The following is a 20,740-nucleotide window of genomic DNA, read 5'->3' as shown; positions in this document are numbered from 1 at the left end:
AGGAGCTGTCTTGAATGCAGTGGAATCTGCTTCTCCACATGGAGTAAGGGTAGTCCAGGGAATGCCGCTGTTCACTGTGGGAATTGGGTGTCACACTCCTCCTTCCCCCAGATTCTCTGTACACATTATTTTCATAAAGGACATATTGTTCATTTTCTGCTGTAACGCTCTTGGAGATGCTTGCCTATACATCCATGTGTCATGATTTGTGATCTGTTGTGTTTATCTTGCCCTTTTCTTTCTAGATGAAACCGAATATGAGTACAGTGGGAGTGAGGAAGAAGAGGAGGAAGTGCCTGAACAGGAAGGAGAGCCGAGGTAATGATAAAGCTACTCACTGTTCAGCTTCCTGCTTTATGAAGGAATTGTTTCGTGTCGATGCCAGGATTTCAAGAAATCTTCAAGTACCTTGAAAGTGCCTTAACATCGTCATTCTTCACCCTTTGAAAGATTCCTACAAACCTCTTATCCAGTGGTGCTTTACTGAGATTGTGGTTTCCTCTCCCCCCGTCATTTGGCAGTGTGTAGGGCTGTGTTTGGTTCTGGGGAGAGGGAGCCTGCTGCCAGCATTGCTGCTCCAGGAGGCCTGGTTGGTATGTGCCATGCAGTGAGTGTATAGAACACTCCTACTCATAAAGACCTGTCCTGCCCAGGGACCTGTCGGGCTTCCATTGAAAAACACTGCAGTCTTGCCCAAAATGTTGTTCTGTTTTGTTTTGCTCTTCCCACAAGTGTGGTTACCAGCAGTTCATTTCTTCTACTTGTGTATGGTCTGTCCTAATCCATCTTATAGTCTATGTTTTGGCTATCTGTGACTTCCTAAGGTACAGTGAAGCAGAAGGTTGAAGGTTTTGGTAGTATGAACCTTATAGTAACTAATTATTCAGGGAATAGGGGTTTTTAAAATTTTAATAATGGTCTTGCCTGGCAGTCCTTCATGCTTTCAGCTACACATAACTTGACTCATTGAACGAAGGGAGGCTGGAAGGGTATGTTGAAAAACCTGTGGAGACATATGTACAGGCAATGGGAGTTCGAAAACAGCATATGAAGAGATAAGAAAATGTATCGTTAAAACTCCATAATATGTTTTTCTTCTTACATAGGAGAATATTTGAATCCATTTGAGACTAAATATTTTGGAGTAATTTGAACTGATTTCATGAGCAATGTAGTTTTGGATAGCAACATGATACAAGGAAAGAGGCGGTTTAAGGAGATTGATTTGACATGTTATTCTGGGTATTGGAAGTGGAGCAGTGGCTCTCAGCAGGGAGACCAGCTAGCAGTGATGCTGTTTATCTGTGCCGTGGCTCATTCTTGGGACCCACTTGGGCTCAGCTGCTTATTCTGGAAACAGGCAGTGGGAGGGCATACATGATAAGACTTGGTGGGAAGTAAGGTGGTCGAAGAATAAGGAGGTTCCACTTCCACTCATGAAGTGGAAGAAGGGGATTTCCAACTTTCCTTTTTCAGAGTTTGAGTTGATGTGAGAATCCTAAGTAGAGATGTCTTATCAAGCAAACATCCAGGATGGAGTTTGAAGATATTTGTGAAATGGATAAAAGATGTAATACTATTGAATTGTAGATACAGTTATTCCCCTGGGTTTCTTAGTTGAGCCTCAGAGTGGGAGGAACTCATTAAGAGGATGAATGAGAAATGGAATAGCACGCTGAGGCCCCAGTCTCACCTAGAGAGCAGAGTGATCTGTGCGTACCCCTGAACGCGCTGCCTCCTCCTCCAGCTCCATCGTCAACGTGCCTGGTGAGTCGACGCTTCGTCGGGATTTCTTGAGACTGCAGCAGGAGAACAAGGAACGTTCTGAGGCTCTTCGGAGACAGCAGTTACTGCAGGAGCAACAGCTCCGGGAGCAAGAAGAATATAAAAGGCAGCTGCTGGCAGAGAGGCAGAAACGGATTGAGCAACAGAAAGAACAGAGGCGGCGGCTAGAAGAGGTAGGAAAAGGGAAATGTCCAGTTGCTTTTCTCTTTCTTTAGTCACGTTGGTAGCCAGACACTCAAAGGAATGTTTTCTGTGGCCTTCTGACATAATACCTTTCCCCTGGCTTACCTGTTCAGGTAACTTCGGAGGGAAAGCTTACGCTTTTGGACTGGCAGGCCTTCACATTCCTTGTGGTCTTGGAAATGTTTTCCTTTCTTGTAAAAACTTAAGGACCTGTCCCACAGTTACTCATCATCATATTGTGCTTAGATGCAAAACAGCAGGGGCCCAGAGATAGCATCATACCAGTTCTGCAAAGGCTGTTTCTGTTTGTGGTTTAAGTTGGCGAGCTCAGGCTTGACCTGATTTCTTTTCTTCTCTTGGCCTCTGGGTCCAAGTTCATGTGTACATATTTTTCTGAAACTTCAGACTTTTTTACAGGAAAAAAAAATTTTTTTTTCTACGAATTTAGGAGGTTTTTTAAATAAATGCCTCAACTGTAGGTACATCCAGGAGTAAGGGATGAAAGGGGCACCTGGCTGGCTCAGTCAGTGGGGCTTGTAACTCTTAATCTCGGGTTGTGAGTTCCAGCCCCATGTTGGGTATAGAGATGACTTAAAAATAAAATCTTTAAGAAAAAGAGTAAGGGATGAGAAAAGAATTACATTGGGTATAATACACCTGCTGTTCAATAATCTAGTTGTTAATGTAGTGGGATTAGTTATATTCTGCAGTGGGGAAATACGTTTTGTACTACCTGCTCATTTAATTCATTAATACTATTAACATTGGTGCTGTGGTTACCCACAGCTTTTTCATTTGTAATTGATAGAAATGTCATTTCTCTTTCACTTGGGGCTCAAATGAAACCTTTTGATTTTTTTTCCTTTTATTATATATTTCACAGCTCCAAATTTCTCATTCATTGTAGTTTCTTTTTCTCAATTCATACACCTTGATTCATATTTCTTACAGCAGAAAAAGAACCCAAAACAACAAGAAAGCCCTGTATTGATACTAAACAGTGGAGTTTAACGTAAATAACAACACATGGTATATTACCCAGTTTCAGGTTTGGGGGAATCTTTGTTTTGTGTGTTTTGTAGTCTGAATCTGAAAACTTTATATTTTGTTCCTAGTTTAGAAAACTAGTGCCTTTCTGACTAAGGAGACTGGAAATATTCAGCCCAGGCTTATGAAAGAAAACATAGGATGTGTGTAACTCTTTTTGCAGTTTATTTGCAAACTCTTTTGTAATATTTTTAAGACTCTTCTCAGTGCTCTTTGAACGTAACAGAAACCCAGAGTGGTCCAGGGTTTGTTGAAGTTGCATGGTGACCATTTGGACTTTGTATGTGAGAATGCTGGAGTGTTGAGGCTCTAGCTATTTCTAGTACTTTAAGCAGTATTCTCCACTGTCCATTTAAACCCTGGACTGTACTTTCCCTAAGGAAACGATACAGGTTAGTTTGGTGGTTTATAACTTCAGCTCCGAGCTCATTGGTAACACATGTCACGGAAATTGCTTTTCAAATGGTAGTGAGACAAGTGTCCACTATCCAGGGTCTGTAGGGAGGAGGATTGCAAAGTGAAGGCCAGCACTGACTAGAGGAGAGAGACTGAAGTTTGACAGCCATTTTGTTTTATTAGTTAAAACAAAGGCTAGAGGATTGGGGATGTCTAAATGAGAACTTTGCCCTTTACTTGCTTCAATTAGCCCTTTAATTTCAACTTCTCAGTAAAAGTTCAAACTCAGAGTCACCTCTTGGTACCTCTTAATCAAGAAAGGTGGAGCTGGGTATGAAACAGGGAACATTTGCATGAATAGAATCCACTAATTTGGATTCTTGGTGATCTAACTCCTTTTTACTAGACTGGGGTAATTAAGCGTCATCTACACTCTAGGTCCCAGAAGGTAATCTGGGAATATTTAAACCATAAATGGTTTTTAGCTCTTTATTGGCATGAAGCTTCAATCAGAACTGTTTGGGGAATTGGGATTCCTTTTGTTATTATCGAAGTAGATAGAGATGGTCAGCCTCAGTCATAAGATAAATGACAATTAAAACTGAAAGGAGGGGCGCTTGGGTGGTTTGGTCCATTAAGCGTCAAACTCTTGATCTCAGCTCAGGTCTTGATCCTCAGGGTCATGAGTTCAAGCCCCACCTTGGGCTCCACGCCAGGCTTAGAGTCTACTTTAAAACAAGCAATCAAGCAAACAAACCCCCCCCCCCAAATGAAAGATAACAAATATTTGTCAGTGCCTGACAAAAAGAAATGACCCAAAAGTCGAGGTTGTGGGGAAACTGAGTACGGATTTTCCTTTCTTTTCAACTGCCACAAAATTAGGCTCATTGGGGCTAAGGACTCCTGCCGTCCTGAGCCCTCTTTGCAGGTGAGTGCTTTTGCCCCTCATAGGTCCTTCATCTTTAAGAAATCCGTATGTGTATATTCCCCTCTTCCTTTGCTCCTTGAGATGTGCTGCTGCTAGGATCCCTCTCCTTTATCTTTCTCTACTTCCCCCTCCTTGGCTCCTGTGTGAACTGGAGGTCTTAGAAGTCCTCACAGATATTTTCAAGGCTGTCTCTCAGTTTTGCTGGAAATGAGGTTTCTGTTTCTGTTTTCCATTTTCCTTGTTGTTTTTGGATGGTCCCAGGTTGAAAGGGGGAGAATGCTGAGCTCAGGCAGCCAAGTTCACACTGGCAGCTTCAGCCCAGTCCTTTCCTGGACCTCACAGCTCCTCAAGTGGTTGAGTCTGCTCCCCAGTCTTTCTCAGCAAGACCCACTCAGGGTGTCCTCCGCTTACTGAAGTATTGCATCCAGATTCAGAACCCCATGTGGTAATGACCCCCTGGTCATTAACAAAAATGTTAATATGACTGTATTACCTTTTATATTTAGATTCATCATCACACCTCTGCCTCAAATAGAATGTTGCCTCTAGCTAATTTTTTTTTCCCCATAAAAATTGTTCACAAGCCAGCTTTTTCTCCCATTCCATCCTTTCCCTTTTGGGGGGGATACAAATGAAGAATATTTAATTGTATTGTTATCTTATTCTAATAGTTTGTGCTCTTGTTCCATTGAGTCTTGATTTGATACCTGTTAACTATTTCTCCCTGCTCCCATGACATCTACATATTTGATTAGGATGTTTTCTCATTCTTTGTCTATTTTTAATACAAATATTAAGAGCAGTAGTCTAAGTTAAGATTACTGTGTTAGTTGGTATACTTTGGATATGTTTTTGAACCTGTTACATATTTAAATAAGTTTCCTGTCTCGTTTATACTTCTTCATTTTGACCTCATGGAAACTTACCAGATTATTAGTAAAAGCAAGATATGTTTGTCTGAGGTTTGGTTTGCTACTTTAGTAAACTTCAAAAAAAGACAATTTCTTAGGGAAGATTTGTTTTGAGCAAGCCTTTGGTGCCATCATAATAACAGCACATTCTGGTTGGGTTATTTTATAAATGATCTTTTTGGTATATATAGGAGTCAATATCAAACTTTTCGTTTAAGCTTAGAATTTATCCTTTCCTTTAAAAGAAAAAAAAACCCAATTCCCTATCCTTCCCAGTCTTACCCTTTGGGAAGATGACCATGGTGCCTGTGCTCTGTAGACTGTTTTAGTCCTGGAGTTGCAGTTGTCACTTTGTGATTTTGGTTGCCTCAGGTCGGGGGTCAGTGTTAGTGTCAGCCCCAGCAGTTTCTTTGCTTTTTATTCCACCAAGAGGACACATGGTTATATTCATTTCTAGCATTTCTACAAATTCCAAAGTGACCAAAATTTGAGAGAGGTGGGTGAAGTGGAAGAAATTAAAAACAAAGGAAAGCAAGAGAAAAATTAATTTTCTGTGTGAAATGAGATCTGTACTGAAGTTAAATTGTAACAATAGGGAAACATGAAAGTTTCTAAGAAAAAATTAATAAACTGCCCCATGTATTTGTTGGCTCTGAGATCTTGGAAGGAAGGCATATTGGACTCCTTCACCCCAGCAGGGTCTCTGTATCGTAAAGAAAGAAGAACCATTTCCTCACCCTTCTTTGCCCACACAAAAGCACTGGTGTGGCAGATCGTGACTGTGTCACATCAAGAGTACATATTAGCACAGGGTTACCTTTTTTTACAGCTGCACCTGTGATACGTGCATCGGGGTGTGCAAGTGCCAAATAGCCCAGGCCTTGCTTTCTGTCAAGTTGGGCAGCTTGTTTTTGTTGTTGTTGTTGTCGTTGTTTTTCCAGGGCGTAGCTGTCTAGTCTTTCAGAACTCCATATAAGATCTCAGGTGTTCTTTTGACATCCTAGTATAGTGTTTGGTTATATTTACAGTTAAATTTTATAAGAGTTAGCTTTATTCAACAGATGTTACTTGTTGCCCGAAGATGGGGAAGAATTGTCTTTGGGGAGAATCAAATACTTTTTCTACTAAGGCTTCATCAGAACTTGTAAGAATAAACGTCAACGATTGGTGGCCTATCTGTGCAGTAAGTAACATGACGTCAGAAGTGCTTGGGGGTAGTGAATGTGAAGAAGAGACTGTTTATTAAAGTCGGTTAGTTTCTACTAAAGCCAGTAAGTCCAGTGGAGTGTGTTTGAATGGACCTCACTATTATCAGTGTGACCTATTTAGAAAAGTTTTTAGAATTGTGAGATGAAAGCATTACTTTTAAATACCAAACAAGAAGGGGAACCTAATTAAAGCATAGCTGGAAAAGTACATACTTACTTAGGCATGCTTGGGAAAATTTAAGGAATAGGAAATCTCCTTACAATTTGAGAGATTTGGAAATCACTTTATAGCATCGTGCAGTTTTTCAGTTTGTTTGATTTTGTTTTCAAAGAGTGATTTAAGAAAATAATGATGACATCAGTTTGCAAATGCTTCACAGGATTATATCATGTTAATCATTCTTAGTGGGGAAAGCCTGAAAAGGCATGTCTGTTAGAGTCTCCTAGGTTTTGTTATTTGAAATCACAGGCAAAAGGTTAATCCAGTATGAATTGATGTTACTTAGTTGATGGTTGACGGCATATGTGTTTTATTTTTGGCTACCTTCTTTTGAGGTTCTCTTGCAAGAGGCCAACTTTTCACATTAATTATCTATTAAGATATATTTACTAAGGGCTTTCTTTTAGTTTTAATTATCCCTCCTCCCTTAAATTGAGAACCTGTTCTGAGTGAGGTGGTTTTTATGGTTGATAGTTTAAAACCTTGCTCTTGGTCCAGTTTACAGTTTCAAATGTTAAAGCATAATGTGGAAGAGGAATCAGTAATTGCTTGGTTTTTTCACTTTAGCCTCAGTCTTGTCAACCAGTTGGTTTGCAAACCAGAACTTGCTTAGTGGACTATTCCTAGGAAACTTAGCACTTTCCACATTGTCTTGTGGTTTTTTAGAAGTATATGGTTTATGTCACCTACGAGACTTCAAGAAGAGGGACTGTGTCTAGTTTATCTTTGTATACTGATTATGGTGCTTAATATTTCTCAAATGGATGAATCGGTCATTTGTAGTCCTAGATGCATCTCTGGAAAGAAGGGACTTGTTCATGAAATTTATGCCCATTCTTAAATGGACCTTTAGGCTTGAGGTCTCTAATTTGAATTCCAGAGACACCTTAAAGTACTTTAAAGGACCTTATAGAATATCCTGAGGCATAAAGGGCATGTTGTATGAAGTATGAGACACTGTCCAAATGTAATTATTATTGTTTAAGCCTTTATGTACTTAACAAGTGGTCTCAAAAAGATGGCTTTAGGATTTGATTGGATCTTGTTAGGACCTAGAGGTAAGAATGGATTCTTTAGTCTTTTATTACTCTAAATGATAAACGGCATCCAAGATAGCAGTTTTTGTCTTGGATGCCGTATGTTCGATGTGAGTGTTAGATTCAACTCAAAAAAGTATTATGTTATCTACGACAGAGTGAAAAAGATGAGCAAAATATGATTCCTGCTCTCAAGGAGTTTATGGTTTTTTTTTGTGTGTTGATCTAGTTACCAAGAGTATGGTACTTACATGGGAAACAGAAGAAAAAGCCTCTTGGAGGTTTTCATTTGACAGTTGAAAGCATCAGTTGTAGTCTGTTCTTATTTGTAAGATGTTTACTTACTGTTATTTTATGGTGTGCATTTTGAATTAAGCTTCTAATAATTTTTAATTGTGTTAATTAAATTAAATAATTACATAATGGCAATTATATTGACTTTTGAAAACAGTTGAACAAAAACAACATGATGCTTATCTCACTTCCATTGAGAAATCCTGGTAAAGTGACTGAACAAACAAAAATGGTATAAACAACAAGGACAACGAGGATAAGAAAGGAAACCAAATTGTGGAAATTAGTGCATGAAAGAGTGAAGACTGTAAGAAGGCTAATACTGCAAATTCTGGAAGAGAGTCAAAAATGAGAGGCAAAGGGTGAGGCTGAAAGCCCGTACATGTGGACAGTTAGGTGCTCCCACCCCAAGCAGCCAGGCTGCTGTGTTTTTCTCCTCAGCTGGAACAGATGCAGACTTCTTAGAAAAAGTGAACAGCAGAGCCTCAGAACATCAAGAGCTCCGGCACGACCGAGTATGTGAAGAGAGGGGTACTTGCAGGCACACTCACCTTAGCCGCATAGTGCTGGCAGCCACACTGACCAGAGATGCCACCTTCTTTTCCTACACCTGCTGCTCAGCCCCAGCAGGGGATTGGAGGGGGGGTGTGCTTAGAATATTGCAGAGATTCCTAGCCCAAGGCCATAAGGCCCCAATGAAATGACCGTACTGCCTCACATCACCTTGCTCTAAAGCTTCATAGTTACCAGGTGCTCTCCACAGCCCTTACAGGTGGCTTTTTACTATCTTACATGTGAGTGGGCAGCCAAGATTGTGGGCACTGAGAAAAATCTTTAACACGAAAGACTCTAAGACAAATGGAAGAAGGATCTTGAAGGAAGTAGACAGTGTAGGGAACAGACTAAATATCTCACACATATGCACATGCACAGAATCTTAATATCCTTAGAGTGAGAAGAACATATAATATTCATGAAATAAGAATGTTCAGAAAATAAGAATTTTTGAAAAGTTTTTTATAAATTAAAATTCCCGAAAGGATGCGAGTTGGTACAGCCACTCTGGAAAACAGTGTGGAGGTCCCTTAAAAAGTTAAAATTTGAGCTACCCTATGATCCAGCCATTGCACTACTGGGTGTTTACCCCAAAGATACACATGTAGTAAAGAGAAGGGCCATATGCACCCCAATGTTCATAGCAGCAATGTCCACAATAGCTAAATCGTGGAAGGAGCCGAGAGGCCCTTCAACAGATGACTGGATTAAGAAGTTGTGGTCCATATATACAATGGAATATTACTCAGCTATCAGAAAGAACGAGTTCTCAACATTTGCTGCAACATGGACGGCACTGGAGGAGATAATGCTAAGTGAAATAAGTCAAGCAGAGAAAGACAATTATCATATGATTTCTCTCATATGGAACATAAGAACTAGGAAGACCAGTAGGGGAAGAAAGGGATAAAGAAAGGGGGGTAACCAGAAGGGGGAATGAAGCATGAGAGACTATGGACTATGAGAAACAAACTGAGGGCCTCAGAGGGGAGGGGGGTGGGGGAATGGGATAGGCCGTGATGGGTAGTAAGGAGGGCACGTATTGCATGGTGCACTGGGTGTTATACACAACTAATGAATCATCGAGCCTTACATCGGAAACCGGGATGTACTGTATGGTGACTAATATAATATAATAAAAAATCATTAATAAAAAAATAAAATAAAACAAAATTCCCAAAAGGTATGGCGGTGTGTGTGTTTGTGTGTGTATATGCGTTGAGGGAGGGAGTTAAGTTTATGGGGAACAGAGGTGAAACAGAATCAGTCCAGGGGCTTTAACTTCCGTTTAATTAAATGGTCCAGGAAATAATTACTATAGGGAGAACAAGGAATGTAATTCAAGGAAAATTTCCAGAACTAAGAAATAGAAATTCTGGACTGAAAGATGTACTGAGTACCCAGCACAATGAACAAAAAAAGACCCATACAAATGCACATACATTGTCTTGACATTAAGAATGTCTGGGGTGAAAAGAGGATCCTGAAAGCCACGGTGGGGGAAGCAGGTAGAGGGATGTGCATGGGTCTTATGCTAAGTATCAGGAATCTGAATGGTCTGAGATTCTCCAGGAGCACTGTCAGAAACTGGAAAATAACATAGCCACACTTGTGGAAATCTGAGAGAAAATTACTTCCCTCAGCCAAAATTATATGTACATTGTGAGGGTAAAAATTCTGTGGCCTGGCCTGCAAGGTCCCTACAGCCTTTTGCCTTGTCTTCACTCCTCCTCAGGAGGCTACTGGAGGATATGTTCCGGCAAATGAGGAAGAAGGTGACAAGGGCTCTAGGAAACGGGATCCTGTATAGGAGAGTGTTGAGAAGGGCTCCTAGTAAGTTGATGGACAAGTACAGGATGCCTGAAGAGCAAGCAGTGTTGGTTGGCATAGGGGAAGGGAGGGCTGTGAGAGTCAGTCTCTGAGACTGTGGAAAGAATACCTGATTGACTTTGACCATATTGGGAGGAGGTCTGGTTGTATAGGAGACGTTACAGATGATTTTGTGATGGACCCACAGAAAGCCGGTGAAACAGATGACAGCAATGACAAAAATAAGGCAATTAATAGCTCCCCAGAAAACTCAAGTTTGCCTTGAATATGGTTTTCATTTAACCAGAAATTGTTATAGGACTAGATTGGGAGCATAGGATGGTGCTGTATGATGGATATTCTTTGGGAAAAATCAATAGATGGTGTCTAAAGTGGAAAGAAAATTTTAATAGCTCTTATAAACGTTATTTAAAAATCAGGCTGTAGGGGCGCCTGGGTGGCTTAGTTGTTAAGTTTCTGCCTTCGGCTCAGGACATGATCCTGGCGTTCTGGGATCGAGCCCCGCATCCGGCTCCTCTGCTGGGAGCCTGCTTCTTCCTCTCCCACTCCCCCTGCTTGTGTTACCTCTCTCGCTGGCTTTCTCTCTGTCAAATAAATAAAAAATCTTAAAAAAAAAAAAATCAGGTTGTAAATACTATGGATAAAGCTAAAAACATTGAAAGTGGTTATACCTTGGGAGTAAGAATTGGGGGTGAGGAGAAATGGGACACCTTATTTTTGATATAAGCCTTATATTCTTTTTGACTTTTTAAAGTACTTCGTACTTTAATGAAAATTTAAAACGTAGGCGCGCTTGGGTTGCTCAGTCAGTTAAGCGTCTGACTCTTGATTTTGGCTCCGGTTTTGATCACGAGCCTGCTTGAGATTCTTTCTCTCCCTCTGTCCCCCGCCAATGCTGTCTTACCTCTCCCCCAAATAAATAAAATCATTTAAAAAATTGTAAAGTGGAAAAGGCTATTTGCAAGATCACTTAAAATTTGCTTCTTAGTAGAATTTAGTTAGATTTCCTACTGAGCTGGGAGCCCTGCCCTCAGTACAGTTGAAAACAATCAAGAAGATGGATTGTACACGTCTTACCACTTTGCTGCCTCGGAGGAGAATGAGTGCTTCCACTTAGAGCCTGTGTGACCAGATGATGTGCACCGAGGTCCTGCCATTTCCTGAGACTTGAGGTGACAACAACTCAGAAGAGGGAAGATGAGAAGTTGGTCTAGGGAGTGGGTGGCCTAAGATCACACTTGTGCTCAATGGATTGGGCAGGCAGAGGCTCCAGGGGAGACAGCTAACACGTGGAAAGCCAGCTCTGATTCTGGTTTCCTCCCTCTCTGCTTCTCCTCCACAACTTCGCCTTTTCTTCTCTGTAGACACAGGAAATTTGAATCTGGAGGCTAGTTTGAGTTGGATGCTAGACTGCATCTGGCTGCCAGCTGTATGGCAGTTGAGTGGCAGGTGGCCGGTCATTTTTCCCAGACCTGACCATGGCAACATCCGGGACTCCCAATGAAAGTTGTTTCCCCTCCTGGCTCTGTGGAGGAGTCCTTGCTGATAATAGCCAAAGCATCAGCAGAGATGGGGACGGCTTTGCTTTCAAATTAAAGAAAAAATTTTTAATAATAGAGGAAAAAGCAAGTGCAGCCTGTGGCTTTTCTTTCTGTTACTGTGATACCATGTGTTTAAGTGCGGACCTTCATTTCAATGTCATATCTAAAAATTAAAGAATGCTTAGTAGTCTGCATGGTATATAAAGAAATGGCAGTAAGCACATGTCTACGGTTGTTGTGGGTTGGGTCTGTATCTCTGTGGTCACGTGGCATTGCTTAGAACAATGCAGTGGCCTGGAAGGATCTTTAATCATGCATCCATTCCATCAGTAAAAGAAACTGAAGGTATAAATCTGATAGAGATAGATCTACTTATATCCCCTTGCACTATGTATATTATAAAGCATGCAAAAAGAGCTGTTTTTAAAGGGTGAGCTACAAATATAAGTAAATACAAGTTCATTGTTTTCTTTTCCTAGACCTCCATTGATTGTTCACTTTTAGAGACTGCTGATGTAGAGACCTACCATCTTAGTTCTTCACTGTTCCCTTCTCTTTTAATCTCACTGTGTCAGGGCACTCTCCCCAGGGTGGTTGGGGGGTGGAGGCAAGGAAAGGTAAAGTCCAGATCTTTTGAAGAGGAATGATTCTCTTACAGTTCATTGCTTATGAGACCTTTATAAAATTTTTTCTCACTGTAGACACCAACTGTTGACTTAAAAAAAAAAAACACCACATTGCAAACTCCACACCATGATGATTGCTGATATAGACTGCTTCCCTCCCACCCCCACCTCACACACCTCTGTTCTGAAATAGGCTCAGGGAAGGGAAGTAGCTTGTATCAGGGAAGCAGAATCAGGACCACAACCCCTGTTCCTTGAGTCATTTCACTTCTCTTTCTAGGATTCCATGGTGGACTACAACTTCTCAAAGGACCCTTCTAACCCATTTTGGCTTCTTTTTTGTCTAAAAGTTGTAAAATTCAGTGTCCGTGTATAAAGTTCTTTGCCCTTTCTGACCTGTTCCTATTAATCTGTTTTACTTGGAACCTAAATTCTCAGAAGCTAGGGGGGAATTTTAAGGGTGTAGACACTGCTTCTCTTTCTTTTTGTTTCTCTTGTCTTCATTCTCCTGTTTTCCTTCTGTCTAACTTGGAAAAAAATTGTGTACATACCTCATTAGGTAACTTTCTGTCCAGCTTTGTTGTGATTGTGGATTCTTTCTTTCATCCAGAGGTGGGGCCCTTCTTGCCTGGCCTGCCAGGTATTTGCTAAACCCAGTGTATTCTAGCAAGTCAGTTCTCTCTTATAAACCCGAAAGTATCCTGATTGTTGCCAGCCTTACCCATGATTGTTCTCAGAACTAAGCAGTGCTGAGTCTCTCTGTAAAAATCCTAGTGTACACAAAACCACTGTCACTCCTCAGGATGGAGGCTTCCACAGAACTTCCATGTTCACCTCTTCCAGGACAACATACCATTTTAAGTTTCCAAACTGACTGAATGAGATTATTCGTGTTTTAGGTTTATCAGGAGGCTTTTTGTTTTATTTTGAATGTCTTTATATTGAGAAAAGTTTAGAAACAGAAAAAGTATATAAAAAGAAAAGTTCAGAAGCTAGGAATACCTGAAGGAATTAAATAATTTCTATTTAAAGCAAAGAAACCTGTTTCCCAATTGGCAAAACATAATGGTTTTTATTACCAGTGTTAGAAAAACGGTCGTGTTCTTAGCTACTGTGTATTTGTTGTAAGTGATGTACTGGTAAAAACCACTAACTTCTTTTTGCTCCTATATAGAAAAGGCAAAAGATATAAAATAAAAAAATCTAACTTAATTTGCTTTGAAGTAGAAACACTTTATGAGATTCTCATATTTCTTAGCATAAGTTTCTGTGTTATGTTGCTCATGAAGTCCTGGGGCAGGGGGAGGTGGTTTTGTTTGTTTTATTTTCTGGTAGCTAGTTTTACGAAAGAAAGACCTTCTCCCAGGGGTGCAGGGCAGTGCTCAGGGCCTGGTGCCCTGAACGCAAGCTGCACCATGGCAGTAGAGGAAGGCCTCAGTACAGAAAGCCCTCACTCCTGAGTCCTTTGGCACATAGGTGGTTGCTCTCTGTTGTCCTCCCTGGATTTGATTTTGAATAGGGTCCTCTTTTTCTCTTTTTTTAAGATTAAAAAAAAAGTATAAAGGCATTAATCCAGCAAATGACAGGCAGCCAAGTGCATTGTATGGGGCATGGTAGGTGTTTGAATTTAATAAAGATGCCTTCGCCATTTAAGTTACAATTTCTAGACAGACAGGAACTCTGCTCTTTTTATGACCCCCACCCATGGGAACTGGTGCATTTTTGTGCATTGAATTCTAAGAGCAGACAGTGGGGGGAGGGGAATAAAACAGTGGAACAGGTGGAATAAGAAAGGAGGGTGAGCCAGAAGCTGATTCGGGACTGTATTGAGAGTAGTGGTGATGTAGTACTCAGCCGAGAGAGGCCAGGTACCAAGTAATCCTCTCCGTCCAGAGGTTCCACACGTAAGACATTTCTGTACGTTTCTCAGAAAATCATTTCAAATGTCTGCCTTCAGAACGAGTGCTTGTTGTGGCAGGGGTGGGAGGGGACCTAGAAGGCATACTGAAACTATAATAAATACCTACTTTTATACCCATTATAAATATTTGTATCTAATATCTCCAGTAGCTTTATCCCAAAGTTTCTTACTTAATAATCTAAGTATCACATAAATGTTTGTGGTAATAATATCAGCTTTCTGTGTCTTAAGAAATTCGGTGGCTATGTATTCTTCAGAGCTTTGTGGTCCAACACAGTAGCCACTAGCCACATGTGGCTATAACTTCATTGAAATAAAATTGAAAACTGAGTTCCCCAGTTGTACAGGTCACATTTCAGGTACTTAGTAACATGTGGCTAGTGGCTACTCTGTTGAATAGTACTGAGACAGAACATTTTCATCATCCCAGAGAATCTGTTGGATGGTGTCAGTCTAGAGGCTAATGTTTTTCATATTTGTGAGAAGAGTTGGTTAATTTTATGTTTCATACTGTGGAAGTACTTTATTGACAGATACATGTCTGGGGCTGGATGAGACAAGCAGCCAGATAAGTGCCCAGCGTGTCCCAGTGTTCTCTTCTGTGGGGTTATATAGGATAGCCTGGATTAGGAAAGGCCGTCATAGTGAGTCTGGTGATTAGTAGCACCAGCCTCCCTGTTGGTAGGATGCACGATTATGTCTGGTTAATATTATAGGCGTTAGAGGCAGAGTGACCCTTCCAGCTGGGCGCTTGCTTGCTGGGTAACACTGGGCAAGTCATTTAACTCTTCTGAACCTGTTATTTCTTTTTCTTTTTCTTTTTCTTTTTCTTTTTTTTTTAATATGACATTGTCTTTTTTTTTTCAAAGAATTTATTTATTTATTTGACAGAGATAGAGACAGCCAGTGAGAGAGGGAACACAAGCAGGGGGAGTGGGAGAGGAAGAAGCAGGCTCATAGCGGAGGAGCCTGATGTGGGGCTCGATCCCATAATGCCGGGATCACGCCCTGAGCCGAAGGCAGAAGCTTAACCACTGTGCCACCCAGGCGCCCCTGAACCTGTTTTTTTCATCTGTAAAGTAGGAGTGAAATACCTGCTTCCATGTGGTCCATATATACAATGGAATATTACTCAGCCATCAGAAAGAACGATTTCACAACATTTGTAGCAACATGGACAGGACTGGAGGAGATTATGCTAAGTGAAATAAGTCAAGCAGAGAAAGACAATAATCATATGGTTTCACTCATTTATGGAACATACGAAACAGGGAGATCGGTAGGAGAAGGAAGGGAAGAATGAAGGGGGGGTAAACAGAAGGGGGAATGAACCATGAGAGACTATGGACTCTGGGAGACAAACTGAGGGCTTCAGAGGGGAGGGGGGTGGGGGACTGGGATAGGCCGGTGATGGGTATTAAGGAGGGCACGTATTGCAAGGTACACTGGGTGTTATATGCAAGTAATGAATCATGAAACGTTACATCAAAAACTAAGGATATACTGTATGGTGACTAACATAACATAATAAAAAATTATTATAAAAAGAAAAATACCTGCTTCCTAGGTTTTGTTACGAGAATTACGTTAGGTAATGGAAATGGAGTAATGAATATCAGGCACTCAGCACAGTGCAAGACACATAGTAAGCATGAGTGCCATAGCGGTTTCTTACATTCATTGTAATAATACTGACATGTCTTATCCTTGTTGATGTCCATTTCTTTTTTTGCTGATACATGCTTCCTTTCCTTTTCTTCTTTTTGATTATTTCTCACCTTTCTTTGCTCTACTTCTATTCTCCTTTATTCCTTTGTCTTCTTTTTCTTTGGCTTAAGGGCCCTGTGTAATTCTGTTAGTATTATGTAAGAATAAAGAATTTCCTGTCCCTTGGTTGCTCTAATACATTGAAGAATGGGGAATAGTTGATAATCAGAATGGAACCAAACTGTGTAAAGATTCACAGAAATACACCACCTTTGACCAATATTTATGAGGACGCTAGTACATAGGGGCCAAGGGGCAGTGTAGCAATAACTGGCCAGTAGAGCTCCCCTCATTAGCACCTACCTGTAACTGGTGAGCAGACTGTCATGAGAGCTGGAGGGGAAGATCCCTGCTGATTACATATCTTCACTCCCGCAGCAACAAAGGAGAGAGCGGGAAGCTAGAAGGCAGCAAGAACGTGAACAGCGAAGGAGAGAACAAGAAGAGAAGAGGCGCCTGGAGGAACTGGAGAGAAGACGCAAAGAAGAAGAAGAGAGGAGGCGGGCAGAAGAAGAAAAAAGGAGAGTTGAAAGAGAACAGGTTAGTTCACAAAAGAATGTTCCGCCCATGAATTTGTGAGGTTTGTTGCTTAGTAGAGTTGGGGGATTTGGGGCACATGCACAACACATTCAGGACGTCAGACGTTTCGAAATGCTGAGGCACGCTTGGAAGCATAGCAGTAAACAGGGTCTCATCTTTAAAAAATGATGGATAAATCTTGACATTTAGAAACCTTGAAACCAGTTAAGTGGTCTCCAAATAGTGTGATACCCAAAAGATTTCTGAATAGATCTTCTTGGGTTTGGCTTAAATAAATGCTTTGAACCCCAAATATCTGGATGATAATTAGCCTTTTCTTTAGTGAAATTAAAAACCAGCCACAAGATGTTTGAAGTATCCAGTAGCTGAATATTGTAATAAACATATTTGCATATAATGCAGTGTATCTTTCTGTAGCATTAGAAAAACTAATAACATTATGGTTTTGTTTAGCCAAAAAAGATCATTCATGTTTTGGTAATACTTACAGCATTTTATTGATGTCAGCTATAGCTGTCTTTAGAAATCTGTTCCTTGAACCACCTATGCAAATAAAACCCGACTGTGCTTTTGTGTCTGTGCTGTCAGTGTGAGCCCCTCAGAGCCTCCTCACCTCTCACATCTTAGAATTGATCATTCTTTGTTATGAGGTTTGGGTAAAGGAAAAAAGATATGAACAGGCACCGATTTAAATAATACTTGAAATTCATACTTAAGATACTTATCAACAATGGTATTAACTTCCAAAGTTGATTATTCAGCCACTGTTCTTGATACTAATCACGTGCTTCAGGTTCTCCGCATCTTTATCAGTTCTTTCTAGGAATTTAAGTGATACTTTCTGTTACCTTATCGACATTCTTGGCCAGTTGACCGTGGTGTGTTTTGGGGCTTTTTGTTGTTGTTGTTTTGGTTTTTTTCCACGTTGTGATTTTTACTTGGGGACTGCAAAGAGGAGTAAAAGTGAGCTTTTAAAAATTAAATGTCCTAGGGATGATGATTGCAATTCGATGGTAAAAGGAGGGTATGAGAGTAATACTTAATCTTTCATGTTCTAATGGTAGTCATTAGCTTTTGTGTATAACAAGCACTTCTTTAAAAAAAAAAGCATCCAAGTAGTTTCATTCTGCTTTCCTTATTCTTTTGCAAAATATCCCCTGTGTTAACAGTGCTGTGAGAAACTTGTCATTTCTTCATTACATGTGCATGTTTGTGTACATGTATAATTATATTCTGTGTGCTTGTTATATGTTAGGACCTTTGTGATTTGGATAGATGTGAATTTCCTGGTTGTCCTTGTGTTTTGAAGGCACACACACACACAAAAACCCAAAAAAAACCACCCAGCTGTGCTAATTTCATCTCTCACGTTATGGTTCAGGCCTGTCTAGTTCAAAGAAGAGATGAGTTGGAATTCAGATTCCTTTCCTAGCTGTTGCTGGGGAAGGCCAGATGTCACGCAAGGGCAGTGCTTGGCATAGCATGTGCCATGTAGGGTTAGACTTATAAGCATGGGGCTTGGAGCCCACGTTGCAATCAGATTGGCTTTTTTGGGCAAAATTTATTTTGTAAGATAAAGATTTCTAAGGAAATAATATGTCATGATTTGTGTTATCCAGCATTCTCTCAACCAGAACTATTGGTGAACTAAAATTTCTGTCCAGCCCAGATGTCTGGCTATTTTTATTTTAAAGTATGTGCCATAGTACAAGTTGGATGGTCAGCATTAGATACTGTAAAGATATAATCTGAATTTCAGAATAAAATTTCTCATGGACCCTTTAGTCTACTCCCCGTATGGAGTAGTAAGCTTTTTTCCCTGTTGAAAAGGAAGGAAACTTCTTTCGTTTGTATTTCAAAGTTGTTTCATGTCTGTCTCCTATTTGAGCTTCACAAAAAATCTTAAGAGCTGCAAGAGACTATTCTTGATACTCATTTCTCAAATCAGGAGACTGAGGAAATTGGAGGGCTTTCTAGAGGTCCTAGATAAAAGTCTCTTGATTTTCTAGTCTCTTAAATATGCATGCAACTTCAAGGTTGGGTTTCTCCTCTTTACATATTTTGGGTGTGTTTACCTGTTTTCATTGTTGCAGAGACTTGTTCTCTTCCGCTTGAAAATAGCCTTCCCCCAACCCCCCACCCCTACCCCATCTCCCCCCAGACACACACACACTCTCTCTCTCTCTCTCTTTCTCTCTTTGTCTCTCTGTCATAATCTCATTATGAAGAGCCTGGGCCTGTTCATTTGTGAGAAATCACCTGAGTCTGTTGTTCACAGACCATGGCTTTCAGAATGTAGTCATTCTGCGTACCTTCTGTGTCATCAGAGAAAACACAAATCAAGTTTGTTCTGTTTTAATATTAAACAGGTTTTGGTTTAGGGTTTTAAAAATTGGCAGTGCATGCTAGTTATAAATAATGACTAATAACCCTCTGGGGCAGTTTGAGCCCTCTGGTTTATCTTAATTAAACTCTTGATTTCTCTGGAGTCTACCATCCTTAAGAGGAATATCATGGTCCTTTGAAATCCCGTATTTGTGTTAAACAGCTGTGTTCTAACAGAAAAATTTTCAGATACCTTTGTATGTATCAGTGGAGTGTATATCATCATTCATTAGACTCTTTAGATCTTGGCCAATTTGAAGATCTTGGGGAAAATCCTTCCCCATACGCTTTGTAATACATTAATCACTAAGCGAATTACCACCAAAGATCATTGGGGCAAAGGTTCTTGGTGCTCCATTCAGGTGGTTCTGATGCTTTCCTTTTGGATAAATTGATTGCTGGGTGATTTCTGTGTGACAGGAGTATATCAGGCGGCAGCTAGAAGAGGAGCAGCGGCACTTGGAAGTCCTTCAGCAGCAGCTCCTCCAGGAGCAGGCCATGCTACTGGTAACGCCCCGTATCTGTCTTGTTCGTAGCATTAGGGCTCGTTTATCTGTCCCTCCCCTGAACTTTGGACAGAGCTGTGGTGACCACCAGACCATTTTGGTTAGTGCTGTGGACTGACAGGCTCAAATGGAGACGTCCTCTGTGGTCATGCTACTTTGGGCAGCTTTTCGAGGTGGCTTCTATATATTTATTTCCTGTTAAAGAGTTAACTGTTCTCTTTGGTAGATAGCAAGGTTTTGAACAGAACTTGGCATTCAGTGAACATACTAGAGTGCTAAGGGCTGAAAGTTCAAAGCATGTGCCGTAATATTTTCGTCTAGTATATTCTTACTTTTGAAACCACCGAAACCAACTTTTAATTGAATTCTCTCTCTGTCCAGTGATATTATGGTTAGCAACAAGCTGTCAGATTTTTCCACAGGTAATATGCTATTTAAAATCCCAGTCATTTTGCTCTGTTCTCAATCAAGGGGGGGAAGGGCATTGTCTTTTTAAGAGGTTGAGAATGAATCCAAAGAAGAGGCGAGTTCTGCAGTGTCCCATAGATTTAGTGTTCTCCTCTCCCTCTCCAAGGAGTGCCGATGGCGGGAGATGGAGGAGCACCGGCAGGCAGAGAGGCTCCAGAGGCAGTTGCAACAAGAACAAGCCTATCTCCTGTCTCTACAGCATGACCACAGGAGGCCGCACCCGCAGCAGCCGCCGCCGCCGCAGGAGAGGGGCAAGCCAAGCTACCACGCTCCGGAGCCCAAGCCCCACTACGAGCCCGCTGACAGAGCTCGAGAGGTATTTTCTTTCCTTTGTTGCTTAAACATTGATCTGGTGTCAGTGATTCCCTGGAAAGTCATAGAATGACTCTTAGAAACTGTGTAATAAATATTAAGGCTACAAGGGGACTCAGAGACCAGTTACGAGCCACTCTCTTGGTTTTCTTGCTGAGAAATTGTGGTTCAGAGAAGTGAAAGGACACTTGCCCAAGGTCTCTTATCTGCTTAATGTTTTTTCCATGGACAACTAGAGTGCCTCTGTTAACAAATCGCAGATGAACACTAAACTAAACAG

At 40.8% G+C, this 20,740-nt stretch overlaps 1 protein-coding gene across 50 annotated transcripts in view; it reads left to right on the top strand.

Annotated features, from left to right (window-relative positions):
• Nucleotides 1-20,740, top strand: part of MAP4K4 (mitogen-activated protein kinase kinase kinase kinase 4) — a 188,650-nt gene that overhangs the window by 129,163 nt on the left and 38,747 nt on the right. For 28 of the 50 annotated variants that reach the window (XM_087863254.1, XM_087863252.1, XM_087863258.1 and 25 more), the window contains exons 11-15: nt 246-318; nt 1,748-1,958; nt 16,628-16,789; nt 19,595-19,681; nt 20,255-20,464. In XM_087863254.1, coding sequence (XP_087719380.1) covers nt 246-318; nt 1,748-1,958; nt 16,628-16,789; nt 19,595-19,681; nt 20,255-20,464 — 743 coding nt within the window. The remainder of the gene's footprint in view (nt 1-245; nt 319-1,747; nt 1,959-16,627; nt 16,790-19,594; nt 19,682-20,254; nt 20,465-20,740) is intronic. The other 22 variants (XM_087863250.1, XM_087863249.1, XM_087863266.1 and 19 more) reach the window with 1 other exon arrangement.

The sequence above is a fragment of the Ursus americanus genome, chromosome 7, assembly GCF_024610735.1.
Source record: "Ursus americanus isolate L20-20 chromosome 7, mUrsAme1.1.p, whole genome shotgun sequence".
NCBI classification, from domain to species: domain Eukaryota; kingdom Metazoa; phylum Chordata; class Mammalia; order Carnivora; family Ursidae; genus Ursus; species Ursus americanus.
This window is presented reverse-complemented; position numbering and strand designations above follow the sequence as displayed.